Source organism: Bos indicus x Bos taurus, chromosome 5, assembly GCF_003369695.1.
Source record: "Bos indicus x Bos taurus breed Angus x Brahman F1 hybrid chromosome 5, Bos_hybrid_MaternalHap_v2.0, whole genome shotgun sequence".
Lineage (NCBI taxonomy): Eukaryota > Metazoa > Chordata > Mammalia > Artiodactyla > Bovidae > Bos > Bos indicus x Bos taurus.
Window position 1 is genome coordinate 52,607,188 of NC_040080.1, and position 13,355 is coordinate 52,620,542.

The 13,355-nt window shown below is 42.6% G+C and overlaps 1 protein-coding gene across 11 annotated transcripts; it reads left to right on the forward strand.

Moving 5' to 3' along the window:
• The first annotated feature begins 35 nt into the window (after positions 1-35).
• C5H12orf73 (chromosome 5 C12orf73 homolog) lies at positions 36-13,338 on the forward strand. Of its 11 annotated transcripts, none has more exons than XM_027541945.1 (5): positions 125-211; positions 5,111-5,159; positions 5,570-5,770; positions 6,380-6,497; positions 12,374-13,338. In XM_027541945.1, exons 3-5 carry the CDS (start codon positions 5,712-5,714, stop codon positions 12,479-12,481), a joined length of 285 nt encoding a protein of 94 aa, XP_027397746.1. In that variant the 5' UTR covers positions 125-211; positions 5,111-5,159; positions 5,570-5,711; the 3' UTR covers positions 12,482-13,338. The 11 variants fall into 11 exon arrangements, with proteins under 11 accessions (XP_027397748.1, XP_027397743.1, XP_027397745.1 ...); XM_027541948.1 differs by having other exon boundaries at positions 130-207; XM_027541939.1 differs by lacking the exon at positions 125-211 and adding an exon at positions 5,930-6,033 and having other exon boundaries at positions 5,111-5,293.
• The last annotated feature ends 17 nt before the right edge of the window (positions 13,339-13,355 follow it).

Below are 13,355 nucleotides of genomic sequence, written 5' to 3' on the forward strand. Positions count from 1 at the left end.
CTGTTGTTATCACATGATGCCCAGCCGTCCAGTTACGTTCGCGCTCCTCTCGTTGGTTCTTCTGGTTGCCAGTTGGCCTTTCGGGAAGGGTGGAGGATAAAAAGTCTGGGAGGGGAAGCACTCTGCTGACGTAAGCTTTTGTCCTGCCTGACTGTTCGGTGATGCCCGGGTAGGGGGGTGCTTGCGAGTTGAAGTCCTCGGCGCTGTGTAGGTGCGGATTTTATGCTTGTTAGAACTATCCGGGCTTTTCCATCCATCATTTTATTATGATTAAAAAAGTGCTTTGCATTAATTACCAAGTAATTACTGTGATGTAAGAAAAAGAAGAGACTTTACAGTCAGAAAACTTGGGACTCCTGGGCACTGTACCATATTGGGTCTCAATATGTGAAATGACGGTGATTGTAAAAGGGTTTTGTAAAATGAAACTTTACCTGAGCTGTTCTCTGCTTTACTTCCATTGTATAGAAATATAAAAGTTCGAAGTCTATGAGAGTAGATGGCATTCAAGTATGACTTCCTCCTTTCAACCTTCTGGGCTAACCCTTCATTTCTTGATGACTTTGCCCCTCGTGTTTGTTTCATTAGTTTTCAAGTTATCACTGGTTTTTGTATAAGGACTTCATTAACTCTGCATGAAAATAGGCTTTGCTGTTTCTCTAGTTTGCATGATGGGAGACTTGGCTGCTGTATTAGCTTTCCATAGGTTATGCTGTCGTACTAGATGAGTCCAAAATCTCAGTGGTTTACAGCAGGGTTTTTGTCACTCATTGATTAATATACGAGCTGGGAAATGGTGGAAGCTCTGCTGTTTCTGTCTTCTTCATTCTAGGGTTCAGAAAAGGGCTTTCATGAGTAAATACAGAAATTTTGATTTGTATTATGAATTGCTTAAGTGAAACTTCGAACATTTTTAAACTCTTCAGAACTTACATGAATATTCTTCTTATTGGTAGATAATCACTCAGAATCTGAGTTATGGGCGGTATTCAGTGACTATCTGTTGAGTGACTTTTTAGTGACTTTTTAGCAACAGCCCATCCTCTTTTTCTCTCTGGGTTTGCTAACTGTTCTGGAGAAGGTTTAAAGCAACATCTCTTAAGGTATTCTTGTATTTTTTTTTTTGGCTGCCACAGCATGTGGGATCTTATCTCCCCCATGGGGATGGAACCTATACCCCCTGCAGTGGGAATGCGAGTCCTAACTTGTAAACCACCAGGAAGTTTCCCATCCTGAATATATTTTTAAATGCCTGAATTAGGTGAGAATATTGTGGAAATTAAGTAGAAGTGCAGGTTTTTAATGGGAAGCTCAAGAAGTAGGAAGCTATCATCTTGGATAGGAATCGTCTCTGATGCTGGCAGGCAGGGCTAGCTTTATGGGTGTGTGATCTGTGTGGTTGAATTTATTGTTGTCTAGCTGCTAAGTTGTGACCAGCTCTTTTATGACCCCATGGACTGTAGCCGGCCAGGCTCCTCTATCCACGAGATTTTCCAGGCAAGAACACTAGAGTGGGTTGCCATTTCCTTCTTCAGGAGATCTTCCTGAGCCAGGGATTGAACCCATTAGCATTAGCAGGTGGATTCTTTACCACTGAGCCACTAGGGAGGCCCGAATAGTTGAATAGGGCCCCATAATTGACTTAACTGTTCTGCTACTGACATCTCGAAATTATTCATTTAACAGGGGCCTGCATTTTTACTTTGAACTGAGGTTTACAAATTATTACTTGACCCTGTTGACAGGTGTTAAAGAGGAAGATTAAATGTGCAGTGTCGCTGTGGAATAGGGGGGGTCTTGCAGGGTGAATGGGTACTAAAGACAGCAGTTATATTGATAACAGTGGTAATGATGATGGTAGAACTTACAGCAGCATACGTTTACTGACTGTACTGTGCACTGCTTTAAGTGCTTTCTGTGTATTAATCCTTAAAATTCTCAGGAGGAAACTCTTGAACAGATGTCACAGGTCAAATTTGAAGGCTATCAGGCTGAAGAACAGGAAGAGCCAAGGCTCCAGTTCAAATCTGAAGGCCATCTTCTTGAGAATTCCTTCTTGTTCTGTTCAAGCCATCAACTGATTGAATAAGGCCCACTCACATTATGGAAAGAAATCTGCTTTGTTAAAGTTGTAGGATAAAAGATCAATATAGGACAATCAGTTGTACTCCATATACTACCAACAAATCATCAGAAAAACACCATTCACAATAATACCAAAAATATGAAATACTTAGGGATAAATCTGGTAAAAAACATTTCCCCAAAATTAAAAAAATATTGCTGAGATAAATTAAGTAAGACCTAAATAAGTGGAGAGATACGTTGTATTCATAGATCAGAAGACAATATTGTCAAGATGATTACAGATTGAATATTATGACAATCAAAATCATTACAGCCTTTATTGTAGAAATTGAGATGATTCTAAGTCATACAGAAACTCAAAGATCTAGAATAACCAAAACATTCTTTATAAAGAAAGAACTGTATAATATCACTTATACGTGTAATCTAAAAAATAGAACAAAATAGTGAATATAGCAAAAAGAAAAAACTGGAGGACTACACTACCTGGTTTTTATTATAAGGCAACAGTAATCAAGATAGTGTGGTATCACAATGGAAAAAGATAGAGTCCAGAAAGACACATACATAGAGAATTAATCAGATTTTCCACAAAGGTACAAAGGCAATTCCGTGGAGAAAGCATTAGCATCTTTTCAAGAAATGGTGCTAGAACAATTGGATAGCCATATGCATACAGGCTTCCCAGGTGGCTCAGTGGTAATCTGCCTGCAGTGCAAAAGACTCTGGTTTGAACCCTGGGTCGGGAAGATCCCCTGGAGGAGGGCACTGCCACCCACTCCAGTATTCTTGCCTAGAAAATCTCATAGACAGAGGAGCCTGGTGGGCTACAGTCCATGGGGTCGCAAAGAGTTGGACAGGACTGGAGTGACTAAGCACACACATGCAAACAGAACAAAACTTGGGCCCACACCTCGCACCATACAAAATGTTTTGCTCAAAATGGATCATAGACCTACTGTAAATCCTAAATCTATAAAACTTCTAGGAGAAAATACAAGAGAAAATCTATGACCTTGGGTTGAATTTCTTAGATATAACAGCAAAGCATGACCCATTAAAGAGAAAACTGGAAATGGGACTTCATTAAAATTTAAAACTTCTGCTTTTCAAAAGGTTATTAAGAAAAGTCAAAGTATAGACTGGGAAAAAGTATTTGTAGATCAGATCCATCTTATAGCTCCAATACTATAAGTACACTATTAGTTTATAATATTACAATATTTTGGCCACTTGATGCAAAGAACTGACTCAATGGAAAAGACCTGATGTTGGGAAAGATTGAAGGCAGGAGGAGAACGGGACGACAGAGAATAAGATGGTTGGATGGCATCACTGACTTGATGCACATGAGTTTGAGCAAGCTCCGGGAGTTGGTGTTGGACAGGGAAGCCTGGCGTGCTGCAGACCATGGGGTTGCAGAGTTGGACAGGACTGAGCAACTGAAGTGAAGTGATCCATAATGTATAAAGAAGATTCAAAACTCATAATTTAAAAAACCCAATTTTAAAATGTGCAAAAGACTTGAACTTACACTTCCCCAAATGGTTCTCAGCATGATTATTCATGAGATACCATTACCCACCTATTAGAATATCTAAAATTTGAAAAGAGTGCTACACTGTGTTGAAGAGTATGTGGAGAAACTAGAACTCTCATACACTGTTGATGGGAATGTACAATCATATAACTACTTTGGAAAACAGTTTGGCAGTTTCTTAAAAAGTTAAGCTACATACCCAGGAGAAGGCAATGGCATCCCACTCCAGTACTCTTGCCTGGAAAATCCCATGGATGGAGGAGCCAAGAAGGCTGCAGTCCATGGGGTCGCTGAGGGTCAGACACGACTGTGCGACTTCACTTTCACTTTTTACTTTCCTGCATTGGAGAAGGAAATGGCAACCCACTCCAGTGTTCTTGCCTGGAGAATCCCAGGGACGGGGGAGCCTGGTGGGCTGCCGTCTACGGGGTCGCACAGAGTCGGACACGACTGAAGTGACTTAGCAACAACAACAACATACCCACCTTGGCTGCAGCCATTCTACACCTAGGAATGTATGCAAAAAGTGGAAGCATATATTCATAGATCTGTACACGTTTTTCTGGCACTCTTCACTGTTCAGAGCAGTTTTTATTCATTTTAGCCCCAAACTGGAAACAACCCACATGCCCACCAAAGGTGAATGGATAAGCCAATCGTCGTATAAACATGCTCAGCAATACAAAAGAGTCAACTGATACATGCAACAGTGTGGATGAATCTCAAAATAATTGTGCTGCATGAAATAAGCCAGGCCAAAAATAGTACATTCTGTATGACTCCATTTCTTTAACATTCTGGAAAGTGCAAACAAGTCTGTAGTGACAGAAAATAAGATCAACCGTTTCCTAAGAAATGAGGCTGTGTGGGCAGAATTAGAAGTGCAAAGAAACTTTTAAAGGTGGCGGATGTGTTCATAATCTTGATCCTCGTAATGGTTTCACAGGTGTACAAGTATGTCAGATCTCATCGAAATTGTATACTTTAAATACGTGCAGTTTATGGAATGTCAAATATACCACCATAAACTTGTTTTTAAAAATGTGACTGTATCATGATATATATTATACATAGAAGGTTTGGATTGTCTTTCATTAACCTTTTGCTTAATGAAACAAAACACAATCTTTTGTTTTACTTGAAATTTACTTGATTTATAGTGTTGTGTTAGTTTCAGGTGTATAGCAAACTGATTCAGATAAACTCAAATATATAGAATATATATTCTTTTTCAGAATCTTTCCCATTATAGGTTATTACAAGATATTGAATATAGTTCCCTGGGGTATACAGTAGGACAGTAGGTCCCTGCTGTTTATCTATTTTATGTATAGTAGTGTCTGTTAATCCCAAACTCCCAATTTATCCGTCCTTCCCACCCCTTTCCTCTTTTGGTAACCATAAGTTTGTTTACTTTGTCTGCAAAACACAATCTTAAAAACACATAGGCTAAATGTTGATTTCATTCTTCCATTTTTCCAGTGGCAGCACAGCACAATGTCATAGCTGTCTGGGTGTGGCTCTGTTTCAGGTAACAAACGATGTGCAGGGTAAGGGAGTTAGAGGAGGTAAGGTTCGGAAAAAGAACGAGAGGGGCACTGTACAAGAACAGATCACCTTTAATGAGGTGAGATTAGTGAGCTGCTGCACTAACCCAAGAAATGAGTAAGTATACATAGGCATATATGTGGACATTTACTGTCTTAAGGGGGCCTGTTCTTCTCCAAGGTTGTTCGGGCTAGTTATCTCTTAACCGGCTGGGGCAAGGAATTCTGGAGATCAGCCAGAGACTGGGACCGGCTGGGAGCTGGGTGTAATCAACCTTAAAGTCCATTTTTTTCCCTTCCGGTGAGAGAGTTCTGTTTTGCATAGAATGGTGGGGAGGACCCGGAGGGGAGTTTTAACTCCAGGCTATTTTGAGCGTGTAACTTTCCTTCACAGGGAACAAGAGAGAATGCTTTTTAACTTCATTTGCTCCAGAGTGGCCTCACCTAAGCACGCATGGCTCAGTATGCGATTCTCCACCCGCTGGTGAAAGGCAGAAACGGGAGCAACCTCCTTTGTGCGTGGGAAAACACACACGATGCAACAATCCAGCCAGAGCTCGGCTCAAGACTCGACATCTGCAAGGAAAATTCATTTGTAAAGAAAATGATGAGAGCGCCCAGATCCTGGGGTCCCGGGGGGTGGGGGAGGGGGCGGGGGGTGGGGAGAGAAGGCGCATGCTCAGGCCGAAAGCCCCACTTCCGTCCGGGTTACGTTCCCGCGCCGGCAGTGACACCGCTTTCCGGTCCGGCGCAGCTCTTATCCCCCGCACTTTCGGTCCGGCCCGCGGCCACCCGTCCGGCTCCCCAGCGCCCTTCCGCCGTCCTCTGACCCGCTGCCGAGCGCCCGTGCAGCAGGCGGTATAGTCTCCCCCGGGGCACACGTGTAGGCTGGGCAGTGCGGTCTGTAGTCCCTCTCCTCCCTGGAGTTCCAGGGGCGCGGCAAACCATCTGGTGCGGAACCACCCCCTGCGGCCTTCCGCTCGCTCGGCTAGGGCCACCTTTGAACACCGAAGGACGGGTCCCCACACTCCGAACCCGTGGAGGGCTGGTCTTCCGCCTCTAGGGGGCGTTCGTGCGCCCAGCGCCCTCTTCATAATTGAAGTCCCAGGTGTTTTGACTCCGCAGCTGCGCTGCAGTCGGGCTCGTTTCCTCTCACGGCTTATTCAGGACCTTCTAACACCGGCTGCTTTCCCTCCCCGTCCAGCTCTCCGAAGATGCCCGCGGGTGTGTCTTGGTCGTCTTACCTGAAAATGTTCGCTGCCAGCCTCCTGGCCATGTGCGCCGGCGCCGAGGTGGTGCATAGGTACTACCGACCAGACCTGGTGAGTGCCGGAGAGTCCTTGCGCCTCGCTCCTGGACCACTTCATTTTCACAGCGGCAAAGTTCAGTTCAGTGGCTCAGTCATGTCCAACTCTTTGCGACCCCATGGACTGCTGCATTCAGTCTTCCCGAATGCCCATCACTAACTCCAGGAGCTTGCTCAAACTCATGTCCATCAAGTGGTGATGCCATCCAACCATCTCATCCTCTGTCATCCCCTTCTCCTCCTACCTTCAATCTTTCCCAGCATTAGGGTCTTTTCCAGTGAGTGAGTTCTTTGCATCAGGTGGCCAGTGTATTGGAGTTTCAGCTTCAGCATCAGTCCTTCCTAATAAATATTCAGGACTGATTTCCTTTAGGATTGACTGATCTCCTTGCAGTCCAAGGGACTCTCAAGAGTCTTTTCCAGCACCACAGTTCAAAAGCATCAATTCTTTGGTGCTCAGCTTTCTTTATAGTCCAACTCTCACATCCATACATGACTATTGGAAAAACCATAGCCTTGACTAGATGGACCTTTGTCAGCAAAGTTATGTCTCTGCTTTTTAATATGCTGGCTAGGTTGGTCATAGCTTTTCTTCCAAGGAGCAAGTGTCTTAATTTCATGGCTGCAGTCACTATCTGCAGTGATTTTGGAGCCCAAGAAAATAAAGTCTGTCACTGTTTCCATTGTTTCCCCATCTGTTTGCCATGAAGTAATGGGACTGGATACCATAATCTGAGTTGTTTGAATGTTGAGCTTTAAGCCAACTTTTTCGCTCTCCTCTTTCACTTTCATCTCTCCTCACTTTCGCTCTCCTCTTTGCTTTCTGCTGTAAGGGTGGTGTCCTCTGCGTATCTGAGGTTATTGATGTTTCTCCCGGCAGTCTTGATTCCAGTTTGTGCTTCAGCCCTGCATTTCACATGTTGTACTCTGCGTATGAGTTAAATAAGCGGGGTGACAATATCCAGCCTTGACATATTCCTTTCCCAATTTGGAACCAGTCCATTGTTCCATGCCTGGTTCTAACTGTTGCTTCTTGACCTGCATACAGATTTCTTAGGAGGCAGGTCAGGTGGTCTGGTATTCCCATCTCTTGAAGAATTTTCCACAGTTTGTTGTGATCCACACAGTCAAAGGTTTTGGCATAGTCAATAAAGCAGAAGTCAATGTTTTTCTGGAACTCATTTGCTTTTTCTTTGATCCAATGGATGTTGGCAATTTGATGTCTGGTTCCTCTGCCTTTTCTAAATCCAGCTTGAATATCTGGAAGTTCTCGGTTCATGTACTGTTGAAGCCTGGCTTGGAGAATTTTGAGCATTAATTTTCTAGCATGTGAGATGAGTGCAATTGTGCGGTAGTTTAAACACTCTTTGGCATTGCCTTTCTTTGGGATTGGAATGAAAACTGACCTTTTCCAATCCTGTGGCCCCTGCTAAGTTTTCCAAATTTGCTGACATATTGAGTGCAGCACTTTCACAGCGTCATCTTTTAGGATTTGAAATAGCTCAGCTGGAATTCCATCACCTCCACTAGCTTTGTTCGTAGTGATGTTTCCTAAGGCCCACTTGACTTCGGACTCCAGGATGTGTGGCTCTAGGTGAGTGATCACACCACTGTGGTTATCTGAGTCATTAAGATATTTTTTGTATAGTTCTTTTGTGTATTCTTGCCACCTCTTCTTAATATCTTCTGCTTCTGTTAGGTCCGTACCATTTCTGTCCTTTATTGAGCCCATCTTTGCATGAAATGTTCCCTTGGTAGCTCTTAATTTTCTTGAAGAGATCTGTAGTCTTTCCCATTCTATTGTTTTCCTCTCTTTTTTTGTGTTGATCACTTAGGAAGGCTTTCTTATCTCTCCTTGCTATTCTTTGGAACTCTGCAAAAGTGATGTTGAAATTAGGATTCCATCTGCCTGGGGCCTAAAACCTTACAGTGGCATCTCGTGGCCATTAGAGCAATACATGGCCTGCTCTTAAAACAGTCTACGCAGTTTTGAGGTTTTACTGGGTCTGTCACTTGCCTGCCACTGACCTTATCTTCTCCTCTTTCTTTGTTCCCTCTGTTGCAGCCACACACACTTCCTTGCTGTTTCTCCAATTCATCAAGCCTGTCCTCACCTCAGGGTCCTGCTTTTTTTCTTCTTGGAATGCCTTTTTTTTTTTTCCAGATTTTGTTTTGGTTTACTTCTTCAGAACTTTAAAGTCTCTGCTCAGATCTGATCTCCTCCAGCAATGAGTGTTCTTTGTATGGCCCCCAAAGAATTCCCCAAAGAATTCCATCTTAGTCCTTCGTTTCGGATAGAGCACTTGTCACAATTTGCAGTAATCTTATTCATTTGTCTCTTTACTTGTTCTTTGTTTCTTCCACTAGCGTATAATTTCCAGGGCGGGGAGACTGTGCCTGTGCCTGTCTGGTTTGCTCTCCTGTCTCAATCATCTAGAAAAGATCTTAGAGTGTAGTAGATGCCCAGTGAATATTTGTTGAGTGAAGGAATGAATGTAGGCCTTCAAAGGAGGGAGGAATTTAATAAGCATTCTTTGGATTAGAACTGACAACTAGAGATACTTCTGAGGAGTTACGGTCCTGGGCAGATGGAGGCAAGGAAGTACAGTGCAAATAACTACAGGAATGTGCTTGGTGTTTTATGCTATGGATGTGAATGGGCTTCCCTGGTGGCTCAGTGGTAAAGAATCCACCTGCCGTGCAGGAGATACAGGAGACCTGGGTTGGGAGGATTCCCTAGAGGAGGGCATGGCAACCTACTCCAGTATTCTTACCTGGAGAGTTCCATGGACCAAGGAGCCTGGTGGGTTACAGTCCATAAGGTTGCAAAGAGTTGGACACGACTGAAAGCAACTTAGTATAGCACATAGACTAAAAGGGAAAACCTCCCCCACTGACGACTCCCTGTCTCCAGTCTACTCCCCAGTTAACTGCCATTTGTTGGTTGGCATATTCTTCCAGATTTACACACACACACAGAGTTTGTGGGGTGCTTTTTCCTCATATAAAGATAAACTCATATATATGTTTCTCTGTGGATTCCTTGTTTTGGTTAACGACTGTATGGATAGATTTGTTTATATTGATAGCTTTTTTTCTTTCTGGTCATTGAATAGTATTTCATAATATAGATATTCCATGTATTATTTACTCAATTCTCTGTGGACATTTAGTTGGTATCTAGGTTTTGTGCAAACAATGCGGCAGTAGCTCTTTCTTACCACTTTAGACGGCTTCTCTTGAATTTTAGGGAATCATCAAGGATAGTTAGTAAAGGGGTAAGAACCTTCCACAGAAATGCAGTTTGTTTGATCTTTAGCTTGTGCAGGAATAGACATCAAACAGGTTTCACAAAGAGAGGAATGCCTGGGAATTAACCCCTCATTCTCCCATCTTGTCAGCGAGAACGTTCAAGGGTTGTTACCAGCAGCTGCCTGGACCTTGGGAGGAGGTGGCATGGGACAGAAATCTCTAGAAGGGGCATATTGACATGTCCCAGGCCACCTCATCCTGACTGGGTGGTGACATCAGCAGTGGGGGACCTCTGTAGGGACTTGATGGCCAGGGCTGGCAGGCTGTGTATAGGAGGCTGTTGGCTTTGCTGACACTTAAGGGATTTATGTTCTTTTATCTGTGTCTGTTGGCATTGTTCCAGCAGTTATTGTCACTGTTGTAACTATCACCAGCCTTTGCAGTAGGCTTTCAGCCTATACAGCTAGAAGTCGGGGTGCATTTCAGAGCAGAGGAGACCAGGAGGGCTGCCTGGGGCTTGTGCTCAGTGCTGTCTTAGGGCAGAAGCTCTAAGGCAGTTGTCCCTGAGCTCCAGGCTTTGGACCGGTACCTCCTGTCAGATCAGCAGCAGCATTCGATTAAGAAATTAAGTGCACAATAAATATAATGTGCTGAAATCATCCCGAAATCATCTCCCCCACCCCTCACCCCTGAGCTGTGGAAAAATTGTCTTCTACACAATCAGTCCCTGGTGCCAGAAAGGTTTGGGACTGCTGCTTTAAGGGGACCTTTTCCTAATCATCCAGTCCAGGAGCAGATTCAAAGACTCAAGGCAGTGTTCTGTCCTGGAATTGAGTGTTTTCTCCTCAGGCTTCCCTTTTGCATTTCCTTCTCCCCGGCATTACTTTACTTGTTCTGTTTTTCTTAACTTGTCATCTGTTTACTATTGGAGGCATAGTAGGTCAAAAGACAGTCTCTGGACTCATTTTAAAGCACTGTTTTTTTTTGTTGATCATAATTTTTTTTCATCCTGAGTCATTTTAAGTAAAGTGCACTTTAGACATTTTGAATTTTACATTTCTGAATTAAAATATTGAAAGCCTTTCTCTACACCACTTACTATGATATTTTCTTTTTTTGACATCTTAATTAATTTTGTTTTGGAGTGTAGCCAGTTAACAATGTGATAGTTTCAGGTGGACAGCAGAGGGACTCAACCATACATCTACATGTATCCATTCTCCCCCAAACCCCTCTCCCGTCCGGGCTGCCATATACTATTGAGCAGAGTTCCTTGTTAAAGCATTTATTTTTGGCTGTCTCCAGAAATAGCCATATATACAAAGACTGCTATTTAGGACCTGTGCCAACATTCCTAACTTTTGATGCCAAAATCATATTAAAATTGGTTATGTATTTCTATGTAAATAAGTGCTTTATTTTAATCAAAGTTGAATTGTCACTTTAGCCAAACAGTGGAAACAATCCAAATAAATATCCATTAATTGGTGCGTGGATAAATAAATGGATACATTTATTTGTATCCATGTAAATAAATGGATACATGGTGAGTGGATAAATAAATAAATACAATGGAGTTATTTTTTGGTCCTAAAAGGAAGTATTGATATAGGTGACAATATGGATGAATCTTGGAAACATGCTAAGTGAAAAAAACTAGTCATGAAAGACTGCATGTTGTGTGATACATTTATATGAAATGTTCAGAAGAGGCGTGCCTATAGACAGGGCAGTGGCTTGATGATGGTGGTGGTGGTGCGAGGGTTGTGTGGAAATGCGGACAGCTGCTAATGGGTTTGGGGTTTCTTTTTGGGGTGATGAGATGTTCTCTAAATTTATTATAGTGGTGGATGTGCAACTTTGTGGCTATACCAAAGGTATTGAATATTTAAATAGGTGGTATTTAAACGATACTATGGGCTTCCCTGGTGGCTCAGAGGTTAAAGCCTCTGCCTGCAATGCAGGAGACCTAAGTTCGATCCCTGGGTCGGGAAGATCCCCTGGAGAAGGAAATGGCAACCCATTCCAGTATTCTTGCCTGGAGAATCCCATGGATGGAGGAGCCCGGTGGGCTACAGTCCACGGGGTCGCAAAGAGTTGGACACAACTGAGCAACTTCACTTTCACTTAACGATACAATACCAATATTTAAACCATACCACGGTTTGTGAATTGTCTTACTAAAGCTGTTACCAATTTGAGAAGTCACTTTTCTTGAAGGCAGTGTTGTAATTTTTTTTGCCTACTGCTTTATGCTTTGCACATAGTAGGCACTGTTTCTTAACAAAGGAATTGATTCCTGATACCTGTTTTCTGGCTAGGCGTGTTAGAGAGGTCAGTAAATAGTGCAGGAAAGAATTTCCCAGTGTGGGAAACCTTGTTCAGATTTGTGGCCTGTCAATTAATATTGATGCAAACTTTCTGTGAGTCCTTTAGTACTTAAGCTGTAGCCATGCTGATAGCTGTAAACAGAGGGCTAGAAAGTAACTTAGATCAACAGCAGGTCCTCATAATATTTATCATTGAGTGGCAGGGGGCTTTTGTTCTTTTTTACTTTTTACTTTCTTTGATGTTTTTCAGGTCACATTCACAGTGTAAAAAAGCACGGTTATCTGTATATTTTGTTTTTGTATTTTATAGAGAATACCTGAAATTCCACCCAAACCTGGAGAACTTAAAACAGAGCTTTTGGGACTGAAAGAAAGACAACAGGAACATCAAAATTCAACTGTGCCAAGAACTCTGTGAATGAGAATTAAATATGTATTTTTAGAATTTAATGAATGAAACTGTTTAAGCACCTAATACAAACCGCAAGAGGAAGTGCTCAGTAGATTTAACTGATTTAGTTATGGCTTGACCAGGTAATCTTGAAAACTGCCAGTTTATATCATCAGCTTCTGTAGTTTGATAGATACCCAGAGTGTAGTTACAGTCTCTTGCCCTTATAATTTTGGCTTATTTCTCTGAATAAGCTTGACTGTAATGGCAAATGTGGATTGTAAATTAACTGTAATAAAAGTGACATTGACCATATGTGCTTAGTGAGAGGTTAGTATTTCTAGGGTTTGGATTCTTTTGGAGTAAGTTTAGATTTACAGGAAAACTGCCAAGACAGCACAGTTCCCAAATCCCTCTGCATTTCCATGAATGCCCTCATGTAACATGACCGTGGTACAGATCACACATGCCAGAACTAGGTCTGATTCTGGATTTCCCCAGCTTTCATCTATCCAGGCTACTATGACATTTAGTTGCCATGTCTCCTTAGTCTCCTCCTATGAGGCTTCTTTCCTTGGTTTTGTTCACATATTCTAGGTTAGGCTGAGTTTTTGAATACCACCAGAGGTGAAATGCCCTCCTTCACATGTCAGGGGGTACATGACATCACTGGCTGATACAAACCTCGATCACTTGGTTATTAGGGTAGCATCTGCCAAGGTTCTCTGCTCTAGAGTTACTGTTTCCTGCTTTCCACACTCTAGAAGACAGTCATTAAATCCAGCCCACGTTCAAAAAGGAAAGGAGGATTCAGCTCCACTTCCTGGAAGGGGGAGCATCTACATGTACTATTTGGAATTCTGTAAAGAAGAGTATGTCCCTTCTTTCTATGAGTGATTTT